Here is an 8,493-nt window from a genome sequence, read left to right as displayed (position 1 = left end):
AATATTCGAGGGGAGGTAATCCGTGTGGTATCAGAGCCAAACCGCTTCCAGATTCCAATTTCTGCGTGTACGGAGGATTACCTTCCCTCAGATATTGGCTTCTTTAAGCTATATAATTTAGCGATAAAATTATTTTTATTATTTAATCGTATATATAATTTAAAATTATTTTTATTATTTAATCGTACACCAGATCCAGGAGATCTTTTAAAAAAAAAAAAAGTGTCGACATGCACAGTTTGTGTCCGTCTCTCTCTCTTCAAATCCTCGAAAATATCGTTGATCTACCGCAACTACTCTCAGACGGATCTCTCAATGCTGACCCTCTTCAACACATACACTTTCTCTCCGAAGCCAAAAAAAAAAAAAAGCACCAACTTTCATCAGCAGTAACATTGTATCATTCACTTCTTATAAATTTTGAAATTCAACGTCTCTTTTTGAAGCTACCGTCACTACTCTTTACAGGTACGGTTTCTCAACTCCCTTGAGAGTTAACAGTAATTGTTATAGATTATGAACATGGAGGTTCCGCTCTTGCGTTACCAGAGTATATCATTGGATCAGATTCAAAATAGTTGTAGATTCCCTTTCTCGTTTACGGATGATAAAAAGGTTTTCAAACATAAATCCTTGTTTTCTGGATATAGTTTTTCGTTGGATAGAAGAAAGTGGAAGATTCCGTTTCGTAGAATTAGATGCTCTTTAATGGAGCAAGGGTTAAAGCCACGACCCAAGCCAAATAAAGTCGATATTGAGGAATTAAAAGAGAGTAAAGTGCATGAGAACGAGGTCAAGAAACCCTGTGCAGGGCTTTGTAGTCAGATAGAGAAGTTAGTGTTGAACAAAAAGTATAGAGAAGCACTTGAACTATTTGAGATTTTGGAGTTAGAAGTTGGTTTTGATGTGGGCAGTAGCACCTATGATGCTTTAGTGAGTGCTTGTATAGGTTTAAAGTCTATTAGAGGTGTGAAGAGGGTATGTAATTACATGCTAAGTAACAGATTTGAACCTGATCTGTATTTGAGAAACAGGTTACTTCTTATGCATGTGAAATGCGGGATGATGATTGATGCGCGTAAATTGTTCGATGAGATGCCTGAGAGGAACTTGGTTACATGGAACATGCTAATTGTGGGGCTTATTGACTCTGGAGATTATATAGAGGCATTTGAGTTGTTTTTAATTATGTGGGAGGAGTTTTCCGATGGTGGTTCAAGAACTTTTGCCACAATGATTCGGGCATCTTCTGGATTAGGAGACATTTCTGTGGGAAAACAGTTGCATTCCTGTGCTGTTAAAATGGGTGTTGGTGATGATACTTTTGTGTGTTGTGCTTTGATTGATATGTATAGTAAATGTGGGAGCATTGCAGATGCTCAATTTGTTTTTGATGAGATGCCAGAGAAGATTACAGTAGCATGGAACACAATTATAGCAGGTTATGCACTTCATGGCTACAGTGAAGAAGCTCTGGATTTGTATTATGAGATGCGTGATTCTGGGGTTAAAATGGATCAATTTACATTTTCTATGATTATAAGAATTTGTGCGAGGTTGGCTTCTGTGGAACATGCTAAGCAAGCTCATGCAGGTCTAGTTCGTCACGGTTTTGGTTTAGATATAGTAGCAAACACGGCGCTTGTGGACTTCTATAGTAAATGGGGAAGAATAGAAGATGCTCGTCATGTTTTCAACAAGATGCCCTGCAAGAATGTCATTTCCTGGAATGCCTTGATTGGTGGTTATGGTAATCATGGTCGTGGAGAAGAGGCCGTTGAGCTGTTTGAACAAATGCTTCTTGAAGGAATGAGACCGAACCATGTGACATTTCTTGCTGTGTTATCCGCTTGTAGCCATTCAGGCTTGTCAGAACGTGGATGGGAAATTTTTCAATCAATGGGTAGGGATCACAAGATCAAGCCACGTGCAATGCATTATGCTTGTATGATCGAGTTATTGGGTCGAGAGGGGCTTTTAGATGAAGCCTTTGCCTTAATCAGAGGTGCTCCCTTTAAACCTACAGCAAATATGTGGGCTGCCTTGCTAACAGCTTGTCGAGTACATGGGAATTTAGAGCTGGGGAAGTTTGCAGCAGAGAAGCTTTATGGAATGGAACCTGAAAAGCTTTGTAATTATGTTGTGCTTCTAAATATATATAACAGTAGTGGTAAGTTAAAGGAAGCAGCCAATGTTGTGCAGACGTTAAGAAGAAAGGGTTTAAGAATGCTTCCTGCATGCAGTTGGATTGAAGTCAAGAAACAATCGCATGTTTTCTATTCCGGAGATAAATCCCACGTCCAAAAAAAGGAGATTTACCAGAAAGTTGATAGCTTGATGCGAGAAATTTCAAAACATGGGTATGTTCCAGAGGAGAAAACTTTGCTTCCTGATGTGGATGAACAGGAACAGCATGTGTTGCTGTACCACAGTGAGAAACTGGCTATAGCTTTTGGGCTGATAAACACTACAGATTGGACGCCGCTGCAAATTGTGCAGAGCCATCGAATTTGTTGTGACTGCCATAATGCAGTGAAGTTGATAGCTATGGTTACAGGACGGGAAATTGTCGTGAGGGATTCTAGCAGGTTCCACCATTTTAAAAATGGGATATGTTCATGTGGTGATTACTGGTGATGGTAAATTAGTTATTTAACTCAAGAGACTTACGATCTTCTTCCTTGTTGTTTGTATTCATTTAGTATCCTCCTCGGGTATACCATAGAAATAATGTAAGAATATGATCGGAAAATGATAGAGTTATCGAAAATTACACACTGAATCTATGCATCGAATGATGTGGTAAAATCTTGACCGTTGATTAATATTAACTTATAATGAATTAACGGTCAGGATTGTGTCACGTCATTCGGTGTACGAATTCGATGCGCATCCTTCAGTAACTATAGCATTACTCGAATATGATCTAGTTTGCGGTCATTCAATTTTGCGATCATTCAATTTGATGAATAAAAGAGCTTGAAAAATCATTTGTCAAAGGCCTTTCTAGCCAATAACCATTCGGTTGTTCTGAATTCCTTATTCGCCATGTGGCGCATGTCCCATGCCCACTGTCATTTACTCGACTTGAGCCAACGCAAAGAAGCTAGTTGTTGGGTCATGTCAGTTAGTAATAGGCGACAGAAATTGCAATACACATACAAATTTTATTAGTACAGGAATTAATAGAACTTGTAATATAGAAAAGGAAATCATACAAATATAATATACATTTTTTTCTCATTAACATTACTAATAAATTAATAGTTACATTAATGATTCAAGTAGTAAATGTATATAATGTGGATTTGAACCTCCTGCTCTTAATGGGGAGTTAAGAGTTCATGGCTACATTGAGGGGAAAATTAATAACCCCTTTCTCTCTATTTTTTTTTTTTCCGCTAAAAATATGGTTGTTAAACCTCCCAATTTAAAGATAATTACAAAACTATGCTTGTTATTTTATTAACTATAATTACAAAAGAATCAATTGGCCCTTACATCAAATCGTATTATATATTTATTTATGTATTTTTATTGTAGGGAGGAAAGGGCGGTCATTTGGGGTTGTATAAGAAAGAGCAAAGCCAGAGCGCAAGAAAGGGGGGATATGGAGCAAACACTATGGGGTCATTTGCCCTTACTGGTTAGGTCCAACTCTAAAGAATCAGTTGAGTACATTCTTCAAGCCCTCTGGAGGACCCGTAAGACTGGCCTCGACGCCGCCGACCGCCACGTCATCCGCGACATCCTTCAGCTTCAAAACGACTCCGACCTCGACCCAGTATGTATACTGTTTCAATTCACTCGTTCAAATTATAAATGATTATGATGTAAATTTTTTGAATCATTAGTATTAAATTTTCTATAAATTTCTTAGTTCTGTTGATTACTCAACTATTGTCCGATAATTGGTTGCATTAAACTTACTTTTTATTGGGTTGGGCAGCTTTTGGTATGCCTCAGGACTTTGATTCGAAGGTGTGTTTATGAGAATATTAGCAAGGATGAGATTCAGAAGCTTTTTCCCAGTGAGGTACTTCCTGAATTGCAAAGACTATTGACGCTTTTGTTGCAGAAATTTCAAAAAGAATGGCGTGAAGAGGTTCTCAAGGACCAGGTCAGAGTTCATTTATGCTATATGATCTCTTCTGGCTGGCTGGGTAGAGTGCAAGGATTGTAATGTGACATATTTGGATGAATTATGTTCAGGTTGTTTTGCCTCGGTTAAAAGCAATGACATGGGACATGGGGAACCATGAGTCCACAGAAGTGGCAGACCCTGTGGCTGTTATCAATTTGAAGGTATGGAACTAAACATTTCACTTTTAGTAGGCATGGCGAAAGGCAATTTTTAGATCAATATTATACCAAAGCTGTAAATTGTCGAAGTAAATAAATTCTATAGGGAAGGTTTTGGAAGAATAGTTTGAAAATTTTCCTAAAAGATCACAATGTAATCATGTGCCTGTGCAGCTCCAAAATGACGCCAAATCTCAGCCAGGAGAATCAGACGTGAAGTTCCGATTGGCCAAAGATACTTTAGATACAATGCTGAGATCCATGTACTGTATAAGAGATCAGTTGTCTAACATGGTATTTTGCTATTATTCCCTATATGTGTTACTAACTGCAGATATTGTTTCTCTACCCTCTTGCTTTATCTAACCAGTTTATTATTATTGTCAGGATGAAACATCAAACCTGCATTCACCACAAGAAACCAATACAGTGTAGTTTACCAGCATAATTCACATTGGAAGGTATGGTTTGGATCCTGAATCTATTTCACCTGTTGAGTCCATTTGGTGGTTACTCCTGCTCTGTAGAAGAAGCTCCCCAGAATTATTGAAGTCATTAACTATTTTTTATTTAATCTATTGGTTGTTGGGGGTTTTATCTCCCAACCAGGATCCAATTTGTTACCTCACTGGTCCAACCCATAAGGAATCGTGCATAATTTTTGCCATTTTTTCTTTTATGGAAGTGGGAATATGAATGACGGACAGATGGAGAGAAAGAAAGTTCACATTTGTATTGCATTATTATTCTTCAATGTGTTAGATTCACGGTTTTGCTTACAAATATGTTTATAGAGGGAATATTCTGAGCTGACGATAAGGGTCAGCTTTAAAGTGTCGGTCATGAATACTTGTGGAAGTAGATATTAGAAATGGGTATAATTTTTGGGCATATGATGGTTTACGATCACCAGTTTTTTCTTGAGGAAGATTAGATATAACACAGCTGCTGAAACTGTGAAGTATTTGCAATAAAAAGGATTTTTGTTTCTGGAAGTAATGATTGAGTGTTCAGACCGAAATGAATGCTACTTTTTCTTTTCTGTTGATGTATATGTTGCTCATAATTCATGAATTTATTATTTTCTTATTCACTTAAGAATGGAATGAAATGAAAATTTACATGACATATTAACACCTTGGTAGGTATCACTCAAGCACGTGTCATGTTTGCTCAATGTAACTGATTAGATATTGTCTAGAATGCCATATGGAAACACATCCATAGCAGCAGCACCATGAACGTGCAAGCAAAGTTTTAATTTTCTTTTATTTAGCCTATGGTCATACAACACTGTCATATTGCAGATTCAATGGTGCGGCCTTCATATCAGAAAGAAAAAGATTTGGTGTTACCTTGTTCAAGAGGCTTCATTTGAGCTGCAAAGCTGGGTTCAACTGAAGTTGACAGATAACCGGAGGACTTTGCTCCATTCAATACTCATGGCTGATCATGAACAATGACTTATGATTGACTCCAGAGAACGCGTATGGAGAATTTTATTCCATGTAAATTAGTCTTGCTTATCTATAATAGAAAGTATGAAAGCAACTTTTTTGCTTATAGATTTAAATTTCTATCATGAGGAAGGTAATTACGTCTTTCATAATGACATGTCAAAGTATTTATTAGAGAACCCTTGATTTTTCTACATATTTCTGCTTGCTAGCATAAGAATAAATTGAAATGTTAGGCCAATTTGACCTGTTCAAACTTTATTTAGACAATCATGAGAAAGATTTTTTTTAGGGGTGCACGACAAGTTCCCACCCAAGGTTTGCCCGAATGACAAATTCCCACCCTAAAAGTTTCAAAACGACAGTTTCTTTCCCATCCATCCAATTTTCCGTTAACTTAAACTTCTAAAGGATAGAATGGTAAATTAAGTTTTTTTTAATTTTTTATTTTCTTTTATAAATTTTGATAAACTGTTGCCAGTCACTGCCGCCTCCTCTTCCATAACCTCCGTAACCACCACCTGCTGGGGCCCGGTGCGATTCTGACGCGTCTTTTTTTAGGTAAAAGTTAATTATGAAAACAATAAAGAATTACAGAAAAAGGGCGAGAACCTTAAGTACCAACATCCTTGGACATGACCAAGGAATAAAGCTAGGATGCAACAACCATGGAGCAAACCAGCTGCTGCCTTGGCTGGACAGGAACAACCATAACCCCATCGAGAGGAGGCAAAGAACAGCCCAAAATAAAGTCGAGTATGATTACAAAACCCGGTTGCATCAACCGTAACAAACATGTACTGGCTTTGCTGGAAAAAATAGCAGCTCAAAACCCGCAAGGCACAAAACATGAAAAAAATCAAAAGGCCAGCCATAACCACCATTACAAGAAAAAGCTCCCCTGCCACTATTAAGATGCCAAATGTCGTAAACTAAAGCTACTACCAATACACTCATCCAGTTATCCCACTGCCACCTCAAATTACAAAAGACAAGCTGCACCTTCAAATACACTACTGCCTGGACAAGAAAAAACTTGTACATAATAACTTTGCAAATAAAGCAACACAAAAACAAATGTGCAGTGCCTATTCTGCAAGCAAGCCAAATCACAAAGTGCTTCACAATAATCCCCCAAACAATAATACTCATAACGCCCTCATTGGCCAGCATTAATACTCCTCTTCGCGTGAGCAAAACCCGACCCAAACACACCACCAAACTTCAATTCCTTCTCAACACAATCACCGCAACACACAACAATTATCAATCAAGAAAAATTGTATCAAAAAAGCTATCAAACAATCAATTCTTCTCTTAGTCAACTCCGCTTTAACTCAGTTTGGCCAAAAAATGAAAGCTTCTCAGCCGGACAGATCAAGTCGGCATGTGGCTCTTGCGCCGTGCCTTTAGCCAACACAAGGGCCTCAGGTGCCGACTAGATTTGGCCAGCAACAGCCACCGCCAGAGAGAGAGGAAAGATAAGAAGAGAAGAAAAGGAAAGGGAAAAGAGAAAAAGAAGGAAGAAAACAAAAGAGAAAGGGAAGAGAGAAAAAATAGGGAAAGCGGCCTGGTGCGATTGAGAGAGGAAAGAGGAGGAGAAAAATTAGGGATTTTGTTTTTTTAAGTTTATATACAGGCCATAAAATGACATGATTATCCTTTATTTGTATTTTGAAATTACTATTCTATCCTTCTGCAGTTAAAAAAAACGGAGAAATTGGATGGATGGGTGGGATACTGTCATTCTGAAACTTTTTGGGTGGGAACTTGTCACTAGGCCAAACCTTGGGTGGGAAGTTGTCGTTCACCCTTTTTTTAGTCATGAGATATTTTGGGCTATGGGCTGGCCCCTCGTTTCTTCCTATAATCCCTGTTGCTAGGAAAAGTCATGCCCTTCCCAAACTGGAAATTTTTCTAATGGCCTCTGTAGATTACGAAATACCATTTCGCATGGGGCACATAGTTTTTGAGTAGCGACTATTCATTTTGACATGAAGAGACAATCGCCCTTTGCCGAATCTTTTGCAAAAGAATGTTGATATGAAATCAAGTTGGTTGAAATTTTTTGGAATTTAGAAGCACAAAAGGCGGCTTCTTGTGTATTTCAGAGACAACCAAGAAGTTGATGGTTCCGTCAATTGTGGACTCATTGAGAACGTTCCTTACAGAAAGGACATTATAATTTATAAGAGCTTTTTACTGACTGTATCAGTATGTCATGACTCTTGAATCCACAAATCTAATTTCAAATTACAACACTTTCACATTATGACTGATTGAAGTTTGACAATAAATAGATAAATAAATCAAAGTTTCACACCAAGTTTTTTTTTTTTTTTTTTTTAAGCATCCCAATTGATGGTCTACAAAGTTAGGTGAGACCAATGGCTTTGGGGAAATCAAATGCATCACGACTAACAGCTATTTGTATTTTCTATGGCTCGAGGTGGACAAGAGTTTTAAAGGTTTTAGACAAAGAAGACGTAGACTTTGAAAAGGCGGTGTAAGGATTTACAATGGGAGGGATAGTGTCTTGGATTTTTTGATTTTCTGGGATATAAGATATTTCATACAGACTGTCTACTTTAGAAGAAGATCTAGATAAACTAGTATTTATGGGAGCAGTAAACGTAGATAAAGCTGAAGAATATTCCATGTACTTAAATTCAACCTCTTGGATGTGTAATATCACCTCAAATGGTAAAGATAACGCAAGACCCGAAGATTACAT

The 8,493-nt window shown here is 37.7% G+C and overlaps 2 protein-coding genes across 2 annotated transcripts; both read left to right on the top strand.

Moving 5' to 3' along the window:
* The first annotated feature begins 251 nt into the window (after positions 1–251).
* Positions 252–3,614, top strand: LOC116130257 (pentatricopeptide repeat-containing protein At5g50390, chloroplastic-like). The gene is made up of 2 exons (XM_031416002.1): positions 252–2,639; positions 3,544–3,614. The coding sequence occupies exon 1, from the start codon at positions 517–519 to the stop codon at positions 2,635–2,637; it is 2,121 nt and encodes a 706-aa protein (XP_031271862.1). The 5' UTR covers positions 252–516; the 3' UTR covers positions 2,638–2,639; positions 3,544–3,614.
* LOC116130258 (COMM domain-containing protein 9-like) lies at positions 3,544–5,991 on the top strand. Its single transcript, XM_031416003.1, has 6 exons — positions 3,544–3,784; positions 3,950–4,120; positions 4,213–4,305; positions 4,477–4,596; positions 4,690–4,763; positions 5,610–5,991. Exons 1-5 carry the CDS (start codon positions 3,611–3,613, stop codon positions 4,735–4,737), a joined length of 606 nt encoding a protein of 201 aa, XP_031271863.1. The 5' UTR covers positions 3,544–3,610; the 3' UTR covers positions 4,738–4,763; positions 5,610–5,991.
* The last annotated feature ends 2,502 nt before the right edge of the window (positions 5,992–8,493 follow it).

This window comes from Pistacia vera, unplaced genomic scaffold, assembly GCF_008641045.1.
Source record: "Pistacia vera cultivar Batoury unplaced genomic scaffold, PisVer_v2 Contig218, whole genome shotgun sequence".
Taxonomy (NCBI): domain Eukaryota; kingdom Viridiplantae; phylum Streptophyta; class Magnoliopsida; order Sapindales; family Anacardiaceae; genus Pistacia; species Pistacia vera.
This window is presented reverse-complemented; position numbering and strand designations above follow the sequence as displayed.

Bases quoted from the DNA above. Each gene is read 5' to 3' on its own strand.
- LOC116130257 (XM_031416002.1), top strand. From the start codon at position 517: ATGAACATGGAGGTTCCGCTCTTGCGTTACCAGAGTATATCATTGGAT.
- LOC116130258 (XM_031416003.1), top strand. From the start codon at position 3,611: ATGGAGCAAACACTATGGGGTCATTTGCCCTTACTGGTTAGGTCCAAC. The intron at 4,121-4,212 runs GTCAGAGTTCAT...AATTATGTTCAG, and splicing joins AAGAGGTTCTCAAGGACCAG to GTTGTTTTGCCTCGGTTAAA. The intron at 4,597-4,689 runs GTATTTTGCTAT...TATTATTGTCAG, and splicing joins GAGATCAGTTGTCTAACATG to GATGAAACATCAAACCTGCA.